General features: G+C 33.6%; 1 protein-coding gene across 15 annotated transcripts in view; it reads right to left on the minus strand.

Moving 5' to 3' along the window:
• LOC132701198 (eye-specific diacylglycerol kinase-like) overlaps positions 1 to 19,690 on the minus strand; it is a 204,652-nt gene that overhangs the window by 18,900 nt on the left and 166,062 nt on the right. For all 15 annotated transcript variants that reach the window (XM_060668954.1, XM_060668940.1, XM_060668949.1 and 12 more), the window contains 7 exons: positions 17,917 to 18,120; positions 14,964 to 15,093; positions 6,419 to 6,546; positions 5,093 to 5,446; positions 783 to 993; positions 532 to 724; positions 371 to 473 (listed from right to left, as the gene is read on the minus strand). In XM_060668954.1, coding sequence (XP_060524937.1) covers positions 371 to 473; positions 532 to 724; positions 783 to 993; positions 5,093 to 5,446; positions 6,419 to 6,546; positions 14,964 to 15,093; positions 17,917 to 18,120 — 1,323 coding nt within the window. The remainder of the gene's footprint in view (positions 1 to 370; positions 474 to 531; positions 725 to 782; positions 994 to 5,092; positions 5,447 to 6,418; positions 6,547 to 14,963; positions 15,094 to 17,916; positions 18,121 to 19,690) is intronic.

Raw genomic sequence — 19,690 nt, forward strand, 5'->3', positions numbered from 1 at the left:
AAAATTAAATATATTTACTAAATATCTTATATACTTTAATGAATTTAACGTTAGATTGCCGTCATTGGTGGGTAAACAGGGATGAACCTTAGAAAGAAATATTATTTATTATAGGTAGTTTAATAGTAACTTTGACTAGAAAATTTGATAATTTGTCGTTTCCTACATGATAAAAATGCATTTCAAAATTGTATTGCAGTGATTTTTTTATTTGAATGCGCAAATTTATTTGCACCTCAATTAGATGTGGGTCAAAATCACGCTAAATGGATGACAAAAATTGTAAACATTAATGTCTGCCTTGTTTCGGATGATCAGAAAAAGTAGCTTTATCAGACCAAAGTACTATACAGATCCCTAACTTACTCACAAGCTGATATGTTGTAAGGCCGAGAACTTCGATGAGGCCGTCTTCAGTGCTAGGTTCCGATGCTCCCATGGATCTGTTCCAAGGTCGCGTGCCGCCACCGTAGCTGCGAAAAAACAATTTAAACGCTCCCACGACAAATAAGACCATAATAAAAGTCCAACCTTGGAATGTTGAGGAAAACGATCGCGTGCACTCTGAGCTCTCTCAACTTGGGAGTGATATCTTGGCCATCGCACTCGAGTGCCACCAGATCCGCAAGGCCCTTCCACTTACGTTTTACCAAATCCTTGCCACCCATCTGTCCGTAAAACATTTTGTTCCTCAATCTCGAATTGAATTTCTCCGGATGAGCCTCTGCAAAAGACGAGCGGTGAAATATGAGTTCCACTATGCCGTATGCTTTTAGACTTACCGCGTGCCTCGTGGAACTCTAGCGCGATGTGGGCATCTACACCCAGCGAGTAATAATTGTTGACTACGTTTAAGGGTAGGTTTTCTTTACCCTCCTCCGTACTGTCGGCGTTGGTGTTTTTTTCGACTTCCAAGGACCATCTGTCTAAGAGCACGGTATCGCTATTGCTGATGTTGGATAATATCTTCGATACTGGTTCATCAGTATAACCCTGCAATTCATCAATTTCATCCATATTTGGAAAGTTTTTTGCTTTTCAGCAGTGTTCAGTAGCGTACCCTTAAACCTTTCAGTCTTTAAAACCGGCTTAAGGCCAAGACTATAAGAAGCTACCAAGAGGTTCGTATTTTACCACCCTAACATGGTGGCCAAATATACAATTTTTGAATTAAATAAAATTCAAGGAAAAAGTAACGTTCTCCTTAATACACACTTGTAGGAGGTGTTTTTCTAAATACAAGTACAGTTTCATAAAAAAAAATCTATTATATAAACCAGAAATCTGAAGACTATAGTACACAGATCAAGAAAAAAAATGCATTTGCCATTAAACGTCACACCTAATGCATTTCGGAGATAGAACACAATAAAAATATGCAAGGAAAAAGTTATGAAATTAAAAAATTATTAAATAATAAAAAAATAAGTATAAAATATATAAGTAGCATAGAATGTCCTTTTAAGGGATAAACAGAGCTACTTGAAAACTCCGATGGTGACAAGGTTCAAATACAGGAATTTAAAAACCTAAAGAACATATCTCTCACACGTCATACTGAACTTGATGGGGGAGAAATGTGCTATAATATGACATTGTGCACAAAGGTCTAAAACTTAAAACTCCCAGTAAGATCGGCCGAAAAGCTTTGAGCATCTGCTGTTGCTGTAAAATTTTGACTTGGTGTAGACACTTGCACTGAGAATAATGGCCAAGCAGTTTTTTTAACTTAACCTGAAGTTTTTCAATCAATCAAATCAAAATTAATATTTTTGCTTAGTTTAGAAGGATGCTTTGGAATTGTCGCGGCTTCAGTTTCCTTGATAGTTTATTAATAGCCATTAATATGATATAATGTATTTTAATTTATTATTTCATTATATTATTTATTTAGGACAGTATTCACAATACTTGGACACTTGGAAAAATTTAAATTGGTCAATTTAATATATTTACATAGCTTTGCGACAATTTCCTTCATTATAAATACTGCAATGGGATAAAGTGGATGTAATGGATCTCAATGTTCTCAGATTGCTTTTAGTTCTTTGCTGCTCTTTAATCTTGCGACGCCACGTTGTCTTCTTCATGTTAATTATGATATGTTCTGTAACAAATATCTCTTGTTCTTAACTTTTAAGTTTAGGGTTTTGTTTATTAAATATTGATGATTTTGTATAATTTCAGCCAATAGCAGAAGCATGAAGTAGCGTTTATGATATTATCTCAGGTTAGCAAGATTATTAGTTATTATCTTCTTCTTTAATTTCTTGTGTAGAGAAATATTAATAAAAACATTATTAAATTTGCTAGCTTGCATCTAATAATTTTTACATAATTTATCATGTTATTTGAGCATTTTTTGGTCTGCTCAATGCTTAATTATTTAAATTCCTGTAACATAAACGTAACATAAATGTACAACCATAAGCAATGCATCTTAACACCAGCATAAAAATATTAGTAGGTTTTCAACGTTCATGAAATTGGCGTAGTAAAAAAGACTCAAAATATATCACAACCACTTAGTTCAAAGAAGGATATCCCACTAAAATGATTTCCCAAATGATTAACCCTCAAAACCCCAAATGGGAGAAAAAATTAAGAGATCAATATAAACAATTCCTTGTCCAAGTTGATGCTGCTGATATGACAAAGAAAACAATCTCGATTACTTACACGCCTCACAAAATCTATATTGGCCAAAACCAAAAGATAGACTTCATTGATTATACCTAACAAAACTGTCAATATTAGGTGAAAATTCCAGAAAAAAATATTGTTATGCGAAAAACAATTGTCGAAAAGTTCACCAATAATTTAAGACCTTCCTGTAAGCTTTAATAATTAAAAAAAATGTGTTGGGATTGAAATACCCAAATGGCATAATCCTATCACGCGTAACCGACCAGGGTAGGATAAATTCTGATATGGTTCGCTTACAAATTGACGTATTAAGCGCAAAACGCGATGACCGATTGTGTTTCGAATATTTAATTAGCGAAAATGCGACGTTTCCTGCTCAATAAATTCTCGTTTAGGCGGATTTTTTAATGATTACGACGTGAATTGTTCCGTCGCTCAAACGTAATGAAATTTCGTATTCCGAACGGGAGGGGTTCGTTGTTCAGTTTTTGCTAATTAACATGGTAATGGAAGCTTTGCTTTGAAATATACCGCCAATTAATGTAATAAACCTCCGTCGGTTTTGTTTTTTTTTTCAATAAGTCCGGTTTCAAGTTAACCCTCTACTTTTAATTACACAGTCTTGAACTGTCCCGTTTCTAATGCCTCCAAGAGGAGCGAAAATTTACCAAAATTATAATCATTCTTATCAAACATGTTTGCTATAGAGCAAAGGAAAACATGAGCACATAAAACCTAGCCTTGGACTAAAGGGTTTGTTACCAATATAATTTAAATTTGATTGATTTGTTTTTGCACTAGACTTTACAGTTAAGATTTCTGTTTTGGTTAGGGTTTTTGTTAAAATATTGATTCAAATAGTAAAATAAAAAAAAATCTGTTATTCTTTCATTCGCTACCTGAAACAATTTTACAGCATAAAGACTAATTGTATCCTTAATTGCAGACTAAATGGAGGTATTATACCATTTTAACTATGCATTGGCTTTCTCAAAGATCATTTTGAAAATCTGCAGATAAAATTACTGTAAATTGTAATTTTCCTGATTTCAGTTTTTTTGAAAACATCAGGAATATGTTTATATGGATGGAACCTTTGAAACACTCTTAAGTGATCGCACCCTAAACCATAATATTTTTCACAATAGTATTAATGAAGTATTCTCGGATAACAACAAAGCAGTTGATTCAGCATATTTTTGGCTTACTGTTTGTCTTCTGCAGAAGTTGGGTATCCAAAAAGATGCCGAACTGAAAAGTTCTTTAACGTCAGGAAAACACATTATGCGAACAAAAACTAAGATTTCAATTTATCCATTAGTAAATGGATGCACAACGTACGCTACTAGTTATATAGCAATTCGGAGGTGTTTTGATACATGAAAAGGACCTTTTATTAAACTTTTATTTAGCGTGCAATTAGTACGTGTGTACAACAAAATAAAAGTAACTTCGTGATACTCTCTTTTAAGGTTTAAATTATATACTTGAGTTTTCAAGAACACAGCTTGCAAGAATACAATATATAACGGTTAATACGGTGTGTCCCATATGACAAATATCAGTCGTTAAGCAGATACAGAGTTTTGAAAGTAAACTTAATTTTAGAAAGATTCTAATAATTTTAAACCGCGTAATGGATATAAAAATCATTCATAAAAGAGATGATTAACAAAAACAATTATTTACTAGACTTAAGATTTCCCAGTACGAAATCAAAACAATTTCAGCTTATACCAAGTAATGATTCGTCATCTTCAAAACCGCTTATACACTAATTTCAAAACTGATATCCTTCTCAGTTTTAAAATTATTGTAATTTTTATTTTCAACCACCTGCATCTTTTTAACGACATTAACATTTGACACAGAATTCATTGAACAGATCTTGTTATTTTGATTTATAGTATCGCCTGTATCTCTAGGATGGATAAGTTAGGGATCATCATATAAATATGTAATAATATTTTTCGAGAAAGAAAGAACTGATTCATTGAAATCTGCCTTATGAAATTGGACTTAACCATGCAGTCGAGGCTCGTTTATTAGTTTATCGAATTTGATTTAAATTATTTAATATTACATAAAAATATTCAAAAAATAAATGTATAATAAATGACGACTATTTATTGAAAATATCTAAAGCAGTGAGACTTTGGTTAAAAAAATGATCCCAGCTGCATCGTCCAATGAAAACTATCTAGCAGTGTACCAAACACACAAGATAATTGTTGAAATTACATGAAATTCATATTAAAGTCTCCATTTGTATCACAATTCCCACCACAAATTACGAGAGAATTTAAATTAGAGGAAGAGCAAGTAATTTTTACTTACTTAATAATTTGATAGATATTATTTTAGCTGGAAATAGCCAAAAACTACAACGGTCATCTGGTAATGACTGGCAATGAAAAATATTTTTCAAACACACTCTTTAACTTACCCCACCCCATCCTAAAGCTCTGGCCAAATCGTTGCCAGTGCCAAGTGGTAAAACCCCAACGGCGGGTGCTGGGTTCATTCCAATTTGGTCAATGACGCTCAATACCCATCCGACGGTACCATCGCCGCCGCAGGCCAACACTCGTAGATTAGGCACTTTCTTGAACAACTCTAGGCCCATTTTAGGCCCACCCTGAGTTAGGTCGAAAACTTGCCGGGGGTTCAGAAGCCACTGGAATTTCTGAAGCAGTTTGAGACCCTGATTGCCTCCAGATTTCGGGTTGATGAACACAATGACGGGAGTTAAATTGGCGCAGGGGATCGGTTTTACCACGAACGCCCTGTGTTCTTTGTCCTAAGATAATGGAACGGTAATTTTTATGCGTTTCAACGACCAAAACCATATATATATATATATATATATATATATATATATATATATATATATATATATATATATATATATATATATATATATATATATATATATATATATATATATATATATCGATAACCATCACGACATTAACCCAAAAACGTATTAGTGGTTATTGCATAAAAGCAATCAGGCAGATATACATACAAAATTATAGTCGACATAAAACGATCGGTTAAATTTAAACTAATATTTTGAATGCCGTCAGTAACAATGGTTTTATGCGCTTCCCCAGGAAAAAGCATGAAATATGAATACAGTACAGTAAACGATATGTCCATCGTTGGACATTAACGTTTTTAGCATTTAAAATAAAAATTGATTTGATCAATTTAATAACCTCAGGAATATAGTGGTCAAAATATAGGGCTCGCCGAGGTTTCATTTTCGGCGTCAATTAAGGTTAATATTTAAACTTATTTTTATATTGTAGAGGGTGAGCCAAATTATCTAAAGGAGATAGACGAAAACTAATATCTGTTTCAGAGTTATACGGAGTTTTTCGAAAATGGGCATAATAATTAAATATTTAGAATAGGACGAAAGAAAAATGTCATGTGTGCTATATTTTTGAAAAGATAAATTCAAGTTCTTCTATTAGCAACTATTAACAATAAGATTTAAAAATATTATACTTATACCGTTAAACTTTGAGTAAAAAGGTGCTTGGGATACGGTTTTCTTAGAAATACAAAATTTTTTATAGTAAAAAAGTTACAGCAATTAATAAAAATGTCCAATTTGGCTAAATCTATAGGACCATGTAGAAAAGCAGCAAAGAATTGATAAATTGATATCGCTAGGCTACTTTTTGTTTCTGCGCAGGGGAAAAATACTTAGCGACCGAAATACTTCAACAACATCTGATGTGTACCAAATCTGTAAAATTACCTTATCTTTTGTTCTTTTTTTGCTGGAAGCTCGTTTTCGGGGTGTTTTTCGAAGGCTTGATTTGAAACTGCCTTTCTTGGGTAGTTTAACTATCCACGATGGAGGAACTATGATACTACTATGTACACCTGAAACAATATCAACATTCGTTTGCGACGCCACGTTGTCTTCTTCATGTTAATTATGATATGTTCTGTAACAAATATCTCTTGTTCTTAACTTTTAAGTTTAGGGTTTTGTTTATTAAATATTGATGATTTTGTATAATTTCAGCCAATAGCAGAAGCATGAAGTAGCGTTTACGATATTATCTCAGGTTAGCAAGTTTATTAGCTATGCACAGTCTTCTTTTTTAATTTCTTGTGTACAGAAATATTAATAAAAACATTCTTAAATTTGCTTGCTTTACTTTTTCATTTTACATAATATCCTTGCATCTAATAATTTTTACATAATTTATCATGTTATTTGAGCATTTTTTGGTCTCCTCAATGCTTAATTATTTAAATTCCTGTAACATAAATGTACATCCATATGCAATGCATCTTAACACCAGCATAAAAATATTAGTAGGTTTTCAACGTTTATGAAATTGGCATAGTAAAAAAGACTCAAAATATATCACAACCACTTAGTTCAAATTAAAATGATTTCCCAAATGATTAACCCTCAAAACCCCAAATGGGAGAAAAAATTAAGAGATCAATATAAACAATTCCTTGTCCAAGGTGGTGCTGCTAATATGACAAAGAAAACAATCTCGATTACTTACATGCCTCACAAAATCTATATTGGCCAAAACCTAAAGATAGACTTCATTGATTATACCTAACAAAACTGTCAACATTAGGTGAAAATTCCAGAAAAAAATATTGTTATGCGAAAAACAATTGTCGAAAAGTTTACCAATAATTTAAGACCTTTCTGTAAGCTTTAATAATTAAAAAAATTGTGTTGGGATTGAAATACCCAAATGGCATAATCCTATCACGCGTAACCGATTTTCTAGCAGTGTATCAAACACACAAGATAATTGTTGAAATTACATGAAATTCATATTAAAGTCTCCATTTGTATCACAATTCCCACCACAAATTACGAGATAATTTAAATTAGAGGAAGAGCTAGTAATTTTTACTTACTTAATAAGTTGATAGATATTATTTTAGCTGGAAATAGCCAAAAACTACAACGGTCATCTGGTAATGACTGGCAATGAAAAATATTTTTCAAACACACTCTATGATACAACTATGTACACCTGAAACAATATCAACATTCTTTTTTAAGTTGTTTTGTTTATCTAGTCTTTCTTAGACTCGACATCTAATATCATCCTCAAATTGGAAAATACTTCGCACTTTCTGCAAGTTTTATCTCTTGACCGACATTATCTCAAAACAAAGAGACTTAAATATATTTTTCCTGAAACAATAGGTTTGAAATTTTGCGAAAAGATAACCGCACCATGTATAGATGTTCCATTTAAAACCTTTCTTTCTAACTGCATATTTTCTGTTCATTTTGTGTATGAAATCAGTCAACACATCTAAAAATTCCACCAATTAAAAATTAACTAACCAAAACTATTTTCACATTATGGATTTGTTGAAATGCAAGTATTAAGTTGAAAATTATATTCGCTTTATTCGAAACATTGTCGAGGAATATTTAAATTATATATCAAAATGTCAATCAAAATTTCCATAAAATTTTATAATATGGCGAATACACGAACAATGATGCTGGGCTACAACAATATATACATTGCTTTTCCAGCATTATAATTTCATCAAATTTTAACAATATTCAATTCAACATTAACACTTCAAATTAAAATTTATTTTAAATGGACCGGAATGTATTATCTGTTTGTTCAATTCCTTTGAGAATTTTAGATATATTTCCTGTCAAACAATTTTAGTATTTTCTGTTAAAATTGACGTTTGGGGCGCAAGAATATGTGTAAATTTTTCCATTACGGAATTTTTCTAAGTTCAAGCAATTGTTTAATTGTTTTAACATAAGAGATCGGCGAATTTCGCGATGGGACGCGCTGAGAATTTTGAACAGTCTAAAAAGTGCAACTTTTGAACAAAACCGTTTTTGCCTGCCAAGCAGCCTCATAGGGGCTGAACGCAATATCCGTTAAAAGGGTTCTTGAATTAATTACCCAGTGTTTCCTTGTTTCATGAATCATTTAAATTTAAAGAAACGCGGACTATAATTAGCCAAAAATTACACGGTAATTGTTGCTAAATGGTCTATTTCGCGCGGCGCAAAGCGTTTAATCCCTTTTAGGGCTCAAAATGCTGCTGCACGCCGTTTACTGAGTGGGCTCGTGTGGCGATAATCACCCTAAAATGAAGTTGGGACAAATGCGGAAACGCCTCTAAAATTTTATTAAAGAAAACGGGAAAACTGAGCGTTACTTGCGGCGTAAACTAAAATAAATTTTGTTTTTACGGCCCCCGGTACGCCATTTTATGGAAGTATATTTATAATTCATTGGGGTAACAAGGGGAAGCCCGTTAAATAATAATCGTATGATGGGTATGGGAATTGTTTAGGGGAAGAAATTGCCGATAAAAAGCGACCTATTTAAAAATTAAAGCAAGCGAGATATACGATCTATCCCAAATATGTTGAGGGTGGAAAAGTAGAGTTAAGCAGGGAACATACTATAAGATGATTGGTTTCGCAGAGAGTATTAGTGCAGGACATAAGGCTTGAAGTTTGAAACAGGGTAGACGAAAGTGGAGTTCATAGAATTTATGATGTCACAAATAGCCTGTGACACTCTACGTTGCTTTTATAAATATTGAAGTCCTTAAAAAAGGCTTTAATTCCATTCTTTTTCATAGTGTATCTGAGTACTGATAAATATATTGAGAAAAAAAATCTTAATGTTATAGAGGAAAGAGGAAAAATGAAAAATTAAAAAATAAAGAAAACAAAGTGACACAGGTTGATATTTGTTACTGTTTCCTATTGAAATTTTATTTGTTATCATTAGTCAATTTTTTCTGAAATATAAAACTCTCATACTGCTGTCAGTGACGGCATTCTGCTCAAAACTATGACGGATGTCCGATCATCAGATTTCATGTTTATAATTCTCGTTCGTTTGAATTCATCTAGTATCTTTCAAATATAATTCTTGAATCTATGCCGTTGATAGAAAGAAAAATTGAAAGGCCCTTCAATTTGATTGAAACGCAAAATGGTTGATCAATATTGTTGAATAATGGTTAATATTAAAGTTTTAGAATTGACTAATGAGAACTGGCTTAACGAAATTCGGTTAGAGTGGTAATAATGCAAGGAGATTTTCTATCCTTTGAAGATTTTGTACAAAAAGTGATCAAGATAAATAACTAAATTAAAGTTTAATTTCTTAAATTGGTAACAATTAGATATTAACAAAACAAGTCCATTGGAAATGATTTCCAAAATTCAACTAGAGTCTTAAGTTTTATCCCTACTTTGATTATATAATGACACAAAAAAGTCATATCGGTGCATTTGCTTTTGCGATTATGTCGGGAAACGCCATCTGGCAAGATAACAAATCGAAATCGCCTCATTCATAGCGAGATTACTAGCTTCTCCTAGCGACTCCAAGTTTATTCAAATACCGTTAAGCGCTTTTAAAGTCATCGCCATTTCTTTCGAATAAATTCGAACATGCCACTATCTACGCACTGTCCTCCGAAAGAACGCTTCGACTGTGGTTCAAATAAGAAAACCGGGTTTGAAAAATCAACATCGAAATTACGACTCCTGGCGGCCATTTCAGAGAGTGGTCGATTTAAAACCGTACCTTGTTGCCCTTACTATGTCAACAAACTTTTGAGTCAATTCCATAATAAATATATTGAAAAACAAATATAATTAATTAATTCTCACGTCCATGCCTCATAAAGATGTCCCCTATTACAAGGAATGTTTAAAAAGTTCTGGGAATTGCGCTATAATTAAATTACGCAGAACTTATAGGGAACGTTATTGGTGCGAGATAAGGTTTGACATATTTATGTAATGTCTGATTTAGGTATTCGACTGATATAGAGGCGTTTTCATATGACTGCTTAAGCAATAATTTTGATTTATGGAAATCAATTGTAAAAACATCAGAAACTATTCAGCATCTCCAAAGAGTATTTGGTCAGTCTGCAGAACACAAAGTACTGTTTATCGGTGGACCATTCGTTTTAAAACCGCTAGACCATCAATAGAAGACGATCCACACCGTGTGTGTGAGTGAAAGAGGACGTCAATTAGTGTGCGCCTAGAGATAGATACACAGTAAGTTCATGACATCTTACATGATTACTTTGGCGTTCGGAAGTTTGGGCACGTTCGGTGCCAAAGCTGTTGGGATCAGAATAGAAGCTCAATACGTTAAGTATCAGACCTGTGAACTATGGGGATGAATTTTGGCAATGAATAATAACCACTGACGTCACGTGGATTCCTTATTTTAACCCTGAGACCAAAAGTCCAAATAATGGTCCAAACCTATCGGTGATGCTCACAGTATTCTAAGATTGAGAAGGGATTATTTTTATAGATTGTCTGGCGAAAGATATTACATATTATTTCGATTTACTATCGGGATCACTGCTACGGGCAACAGGATAATGCCAGACCACACACTGCAAGAAAAACGAAAGATGTTTTGAATGATTTGCCACGAGAACTCATACAACCTCGCACCCATCTTATTTCCTTATTCCCCGATTAGAAAAAAATCCTTCCGCGATGTTTTACTGAGGTAAAACGTGCCATAAATAGCTGGACTGATGCGGCATCGAAAAATTTATTTGAGGACGGCTTAAAAAAATTAGTTTATAATTGTTAAATAGAAATGACGTTGAAAACCTACATTACTGAAAAATAACAAAATTATAAAAATTATAGCTAAATTGCCCGAAACTTCGGAAGCATCCCCTTGTATATGCGATTGGTTTCGTTTCAGTTCGTCTTCGTGTTATAGGATAGTGCAAGAAGTAAACGATAAAACTATAAATCCAACAAAGTCGCACAGAGGATAAAGTAGGGTCGGAAAAATAGCTGTCAAAGCGGTAAATTGCCCGAGACAACAGTCCTAAAAATGCTCCAGGGAAATAACCCGATACGATAGTTTATGGATTTCGAATTGAGGTCTCGCGTTTCTATCGGGTTACTGAAAAATTAGATTCGAATAACGCGGAAAAAGAATGATTTTTTTTATCCCCTTCACAGTTTGAAAACAATTATCTCGTGAAGTCACTTCACGATTCAGGACGGCAGAGACAGGTACAAAAAAACCACACTGCGTCCCGCGAGTAACGAACCGTTCTCTCGGCGAATCCCGACATTGTTGACAATTACGTCCGGATCCGCTGAATATACAGTATAATTGCATCCAGCAATTCAACTTTATAATTGAGAACTCCGCGTTTAGTTTAGTTAAACGGAAATAACATTGTTAAACCAGGTACAGTTTTAAAAAAATCGGCAGTGCCATTTATTCACTCTTCGTCTGTTCCGTCTTTTTTGCCAGTAATTTAGTTTTAGAAGAACCAAATAATAACAATAATAAGGTTTATTAAACCTAACGAACAAACTGAACAAACAGTTTGTTAAATAATTGCAATTGCGGCGTCTTGCAAAGTTAAAATTTGAAAAAAAAAAGAAAAACGAAAAAAAAAAAAAAACGGAATAACGAGATGAAAATATATGGATTATAACGTAAGTAACAATTTTTCAAAGATACTTGTTGACGTTTCATCAAACATGATGTTGAGTCTGCATGTGTCTTAAATATCTGTCTGAGGCAAGAGGAGTGCTTCACGAATAACCGAATCTCAAATGGACAAGAGATGAACACTTCTGTTGCAGTGTGTTATAGACTCTCGATTTTTGTTAGAATAAAATCTGGTGTCTTGTTTCTTGAAGATGTTCGGAAACTGCTGATGTCGTTATTTATCGAAGTCAGACTGAATGTTGAAATATACTTGGACAAGTAGAGTAGCCAGTTACATATTTTTTTAGAGTTTCTGATTTGATGGGCGACATTTAAAATAAACGCAAGTACTACAGTGACTGATGGATGGAGACTAATGGAATTACTTTTTATACGTGGTTCTGGTGAAGTCTGTTTTTTGATCGAACGTATGATATCTTGATAATTGTAAGTGTTTGACAGAAGAACTGAGGCCGGATGCGCCAACTTCTGGTTAAGAGATTCGGGTTGAGACATTGCTCTGAAAACTAAAGAAGATTTTTGTGATATTGAATTTAGGTATCGATTAGTAAGAGTCGCTTTTCTATAGACAGCCTAGCCTAAAGTTAAGTTTAGTTATAGTTTAAGTTTTTCGATTTGTATGAATGTCTAGAATGGGAAGAATGTTGCAATTTTCTAATTCGATAGTAAAATTGATGTTTGAGTGAATGGGGTTTAAGTAATTCAAAAAGGATTGAAAATCTTCCTGACCGTGTTGCCAGATTACAAAAACATCATCTACCATCTCTTCCACAGTTTGGATGGTTATATAGAACTTATCCATGGTTAGTTTTTCAAAATTTTTCATAAAAATATTAGTATCACATTAGAAGTATTTTTCAGGTAGACATTTTTTGATGAAAATGAGAAGATCTGCACTGGTGTTTTTTGGGAACAGGAACTTTAATAAAGACCGATTCAACGTCAAAGCTAACTAGACTAACTTAACATAAGAATTTAAATTTGAAATGAATTAAGGTGCATATTTGAAAATATGGACCACACCTCTTTTTTGCATCTGTGACTATCAACTAGAGGTACAATACTATTTTACAGCAACAACTTAACACTTCTAACATTCTGGAGTCGCGTTTTGATAAATCAGTCAACATCACATCTTTAGAATGAGTAGACAGGATTGAATTGGTTAATTTAGAAACACTTCTGTCTCCTGTATTGTCTTGTTTATAATAGAAAATATGGAATTCCCATTACACATTTCCCTAAGTGTCCAAAAAAATTGCTATGAATAAATGGTTTTAGAAAACAGAATAACATTTTAAATAATCCTAAAGGGAAGCGATTAGATTTAAATGTGTTGCAGAATCTTTTAGAAAATCTTATGTTCTTTTACATATGTGGAGCCTAAAAATATTTTCTTTATTTTATCATGGGTCAAGGCAACAGTAAAACTAGTAGACCCAGATATTTGCCCAGAGAGAAAAATACAAATTATTTTTATAATCCCTTGATAATTCAAACGAAAGAAAAAAATCTAAAAAGTCCTTTTAAGGGTAGCTAAAAAATTTACTTAATTCATACAATAACTAAATGTCCGTAGTACGCAAATAATGGCTGTAAGTTTAATTCCATTATCTTAGTTAGGGAGAAAGTGGGGGTGCTCGTAAGAAATTATGTTTATATAGGAATACTATCTTTGGATCTACTTTCAACCTGTTTAGTGAAAATTTTTCCATTTCCCAAAACATAAAAAAACAACTAAATATGTTGAGTCTAGCCAAATCCTGCTAAATCCCAAAATCCCTGGCAGAAATTCCCAATTACCCTATACAATTTTAAATCCGTCCACGTTTCACGTAACTTAAAAGTTCCATTTCATTCTAAACGATCGAAACTTGTTTCGTTTCTTGGAAAACACGATCATTAATCAATTTTATTTACGAACATCTAGACATTACGGGACATTTAGGAAAATTAAAGAAAATTAATCATTATTGCCAATTACATGATACGGGAGGGACTATAGACTGCTTGCTTAATGTTTAGTTAATAATTTTTGACAATTTTGGGACCTTGTTTTTTAATGTGATAATATTTGAAAAATTTTAATGTTTTTAAAAAATTGGTTAGTTCATCACCTGAATGCTCAAACAATAGGATTTCGTATTATAAACAAAAAAAACAATTTTTCTGTGAATATCGGGAAACAGATATACATTTCCTTTATATTAGGTACTTATTAGGTTAATACAATAGTTCGTGACCCAATTTTACACGCCATAATTAATTAGAATATGCCTTTTGTTGATACAGTTGCGATAATGGCATTAAATCTGCTTTTAACTTTTATTTAAAGCTTATTTTAAAGTTAAAAATTAATGATTCTCTAGAAGCCGTAGTAGAACAGTTTATATTATATAGAATAGTGTTAATATGTTTGAATAACGAAATGTCTAATTTTTTATAAATAAGTTCTTTTAAGGCAATTGTAGTAGACTTGTTTAGAGCTTAAAACAGAGGTGTTTTAAATATTAATTTATAATTTATATAATGTCTATAGGATAACGAACTACATCTTCGAAATCGCAAGAACCACGAGCGTGCATTTTTGGTTTTTCTTGCCTTCTGGCAAATCTTTATTCTCTATCCAATTCTGCCGTTAATGTTTGTACAAGTGGGAATGTGTATTTTTCGTTAAAGGATAATAAAATCAAAACTGAAAGTAGCATTTCAATTTAATCGAACCTAAGATTATATACTCTTTGAAAGGAAAATGATAATAACTTAAAAGTATGAAGGCGCAGAACGACTTACCTAATTTACATTCTTCGCCTATTCGTTGAACGTTGAAACAGGACTCTTTGTTGTGGAACGCCGCTTTGCACCACGAGCAACTAATCGCCACTATCTCTTTCGAACTAAACGATAATTTCGATTGGAATGACTGCAACAAAGAAAAGGTGGTCGTAAGGATCATTTGGCACGCCTTCAACCCTAGTTCAATATAACTACGTCCCATTCAACCGCGAAACGTCCGTTACACTAGATTTGCTTAGCCGGTAAGCATGAGAGCTTAATAATTCTCCATTTATAGGCCCTTCTGGCCGATTCTCTCAATCAATTCGGCCTAGTTATTTATCCTTCACCATACAGGGATCGCATCCTTAACCTTCATTCTTCTTTGTCAAATAAGGACTCCGACGTGAAGCCCCACAATTATATTTTTTTTGTTTACGTGCGGGATACGTTATGCCGTCTCATTCACTCACCAAAACAGATGCCCGGAAAATGTAACGTTGTGGCGAATATTTATTAAAACTAGTCTAGTCTATGTCTACGTAAGAACTACACAGCGAGCATTTAAATTTAAAATTAAATGTAAATCATCTATGCATTTTAATGCAGAGGTTGCCGATTGCCCTCAATGTTAATTTGTTTGCTTTGCTTGAACTTATAAAAAATGTGAGTGTGCAGTACCTAATTATGATTTTAGTTACTCGAACTTAATTCTATAAGCATTTCACTGAATGACGGGCCTGATGATGTTATGAACTTTCATCATGAATTTTCTCGTGGACCTGATATTGTGTGTTATCTTCAGGATTTTTTGCAGATTTCTTGAAGATCAGGTTTTTAACAGGCATTTACAAAAGTGGCGATAGTGGTGATGTCGGCAATTGTAAAGGTATTAGTACAGTAAGGCTTTCTTGAGTATTGAAAGAATGTTTTGAATGATCAACAGCATGGTTTGTGGTGTGGATACACAGCTTTTTATGTGGTCGTATCCAGTTTTTGAGTATAAATAATTGTGTGTCCCGTAAAATTGAAGTGTCTTCAAAAATTTCCCCATTTGGAATTGCAGTGTCTATTATTTGTGGACGATTTAAAAATATTGAAAGCCATGGAGTGTGGTCTAGAATTCAGAAAACCATTTTCCAAAGATGTCTGCTGACATCTTTTTCAGAAAGCAACAAAGCATTATCTACCTAACCAGCTTCAAAGCCCGCATGTAGTATGATAAGTCGTTTGCCCCCCGAAACTGGCATATCCAACGAACATTTTCTGCTGTTACCATGAGTCCATCCTTTCTTGACGGTATCGTGGCTATCAAACCAGGTCTCATCTAAATATATGATCGAAACGTTTTTAGTACGGATTTCTTGGATTTCTCTTAAATATCTTGTCCTCCACTTCGAAATTCTTCTCGATTCCATCAAAACTTGTCTCTTATTGAGGGTTTTGTAATAAAAACCAATTCTTCGTACGAACGCACCCAAAGTATCGTGACAGCAGTCGATGTTCAAAACACTACGCAACTCTTTGGCACCCCACAATCTTTCGGCGTTTTTCTTTCTTGGACACCATTCACAACTATGTCACGTATCGTCGTATATACGGTGATTTACTGTATTGCTTTGTTCTTCTTCTTCCTTCTTTTTATTAGGCGAACGCCTGTTTCATTCATTGTCCCCCTGCCTGGTTGTCGCAACAACGTTTTAGAGGTCTACCGGTGCTTCTTCGTCCCGATGGTGATTTGTCCCTCGTTAATTTGACGATTCTTTCTGCGGATATTCGGTCAATGGTCAGTATGTTCGTTCCATTCTATTTTTCTGTCGAGCACCCAAATCCTTAGATATTTCGGGGCTGATTTCGGCGTTATACGTCATTTTTGGTCTTATAGCTGACAATCAAACTCTTGACTGGAACCTTCGGCACTGCACTAACGCACAATTACACGTTTTACCACAAACCGGAACTCAGTTTTAAGTACTCGACGCGCGTTTCGCCAACCAAGTTGGCATCTTCAGTTTTAATCTTCTCCTGAAGATGCCAACTTGGTTGGCGAAACGCGCGTCGAGTATGTAAAATTGAATTTCGGTTTGTGGTAAAACGCGTTATTGTGTGTTATAGCTGACAATAATATATTATTTATTCATACGGTCATTTTTGTTGCTTTAGTTGTTTGACTTCTTACCTCTTCTTCGATGTTTCCGAATCCGGATGTTTTGATTCCAAGGTATTTGAATTTCATTTCCTGTTGAATAATCTTGTTCTCGATTTCGAGTTTGCATCTAATTGGAATTTTAGATGTCATGCTAATGCTTTCTTAGGAAAATATTTTAGAGTTATTATGTTAAGCCAGTTAGTTAATCTGTTCAATATATAAATTAATAAATTAATTATTACTATTCTGATAGTATATTGTAAGATTGGGCGGTAAAGTTATTCTTCCGACATATAAAATCACTTTATTCCCGTGTTAAACAGGTTATTTTTTTTGAGACACCACATAATTGATGCAAAATACTACCAAAATTTTATATAAACGAAAGAAATGCATTCACAAGGCAAGGGGCGAAGACATTTTCCTCAATTTACCATATTATAGGGGTCTGTGATTAAACCAATCAGAAAAATTCCGACCCTGTTATTGAATTTGAAATTTCTAGTTTGTGATTTAATGGACATAAAAACGCGAACCCTAATTCGCCTTGTCGGTGAGTTTCCCAACCGTCTACAGCCATCCGAACGTTTACAAATCACCTCGTTAGCTCTAACAAACTCGGAAAATGGCCCAGTTTCTGGAAATTTCCCCGCGGAAAACACGGGGACGCGGAATTTTGTTGCCTTTTGTGGCGCCGGGTGGATCAACTTTTCAAATTAAAATACTCAATTGGAAAAAAAATTCCAATTACTTTTGAAAAATGATTAATCTTCTGTAACTGTAACTGTAACTCAAAAGCTAAGCAAAATGGTCGTTTTTTACCTTGCCACAGTGTTTGCATTTTCCTTTCTCCGATCTTCGGTGGACCCAGTGGTGTTGTATGGAGGTTTGTTCGCGATATTGCCGTACCCCGACATCTCGAAATGTTGGCTTGCACGTAAATCTCACCCTGTCGACCAGAATGTTGATGCAGTTCTGATGAGCCAGAACGTTACAAGCTGAACATTTCATACGAGAACCGTGTTTCTGAAATAAAAAAAAGTGATATTAAACGAGTCTTTAAAAACTGCCACTTAACAAAACAAAAATTTCCGATTTAATCATTAGTCCTATTTGAAAAAAAGCTAACCAAGACTAAACGATGCGTGCGTTCATTAATATCTATCTACCATATACCATTGAAAAGACAGATAGGTATTCACTTCGGGTATTTTAATTTATGTAATGGTATTTTGTTTATATTAGTTTAAATAAGAATACAAATTAAATTAGTTAAATTAAAACAAACGATGTTCAGATTTTCACAAATTATTTATTGACCTTGGTTCAGTTAAATTGTTTACAATTATTTTAATTTTTATTTGAAAATGTCAAACGTGTGCAGCGATCATTCAAAGATTATTCTTCTGGAATATAAAATATTAACACTCTATACTATACCCTAAATAGTATAAAACTGCACTTGAGGCACATTTCTTCAGTGATCAATATAGTAAATACACTTGAAAAGTTTCCGACCTAACAAGGATACAAGACATTTTTTATTTTTCTAACTTGCAACTCTACACATTTCTCCCAGCGATACTCCCATCTCTCTAACCCGTCCAAATGGTATCGTGCGACAATTTTTGTTTTCCGAGCGCAGTTTTCAGATGAGGGAATAAAAAAGTCACTTGGGGCTAGATCTGGTGAGTGAGGTGAGGTAAGGTCAGGATAGTCATGCAGTTCAAAGCATAATTCGTGATTTCTTGCTATGACAAATGCTGTAGAATGCGACGTCTAGGTGAAACAGGAATTTTTTTTGCAAATGTCGACGTTTTTTCGCAATTTCTGTCGTCAACTTGTCAAGTAATGATAAGTACAATGCTCCTCTAATGGGTTTTCCTTTTTGAAGTAATTGATTAAGATCTCAAAAAACAGTCGCCATCACAGTTTTGGTTCGGTTCCGCATTCGCAGTTCACTGTTTTGACTGTATTTTGATTCGGGCGTATAATGGTGTATCCAAGTTCATTCGAACACGTTTCTGGTGAGCAATATGATTATCGATATTTACAGTTTTTAGATGTGTCGAACGTTCACCATCTCCTAAGTTATTACAGCCACGTTTAAATTCAACTGCCCAAAATTTCACTGTGGTAAATGAGTCCCTACACAGTCCAAATCAACTTTAATTTGCGTAGGCGTATTGCGTTTCAAAAACAAATATTTTATAATAGCTCTGTACTATATTTTTTCGATTTTCACAAAAAACACTTACATCGACTGATTCAAACGACTATCAACTAAAAACCGTGACTTCAAAAGGGCTGAAACTGTGGTGAGTTGATATCCAGAGGTACAACTATGATCACTAGCTTTTAATAACTAGTACCGCCATCTTAAGCGTGAGGTCGGAAATTTTTCAAGCGACCCTATAGATAGATATAGATAAAATTTTACCAAATTACCAAATCTGTAAAACTTTTATTATTTTTTTTACTACTTATATGTATTTCAATAAATTCATTTTTATGTATTTTAACTTAATTTATTTATTTATATCATAACCTTTGGTCACCACTTCTGCTCTTATTGTTATTATTATCATTATTATTG

The sequence above is a fragment of the Cylas formicarius genome, unplaced genomic scaffold (genome assembly GCF_029955315.1).
Source record: "Cylas formicarius isolate icCylForm1 unplaced genomic scaffold, icCylForm1.1 PGA_scaffold_4__25_contigs__length_36172078, whole genome shotgun sequence".
NCBI lineage: Eukaryota > Metazoa > Arthropoda > Insecta > Coleoptera > Brentidae > Cylas > Cylas formicarius.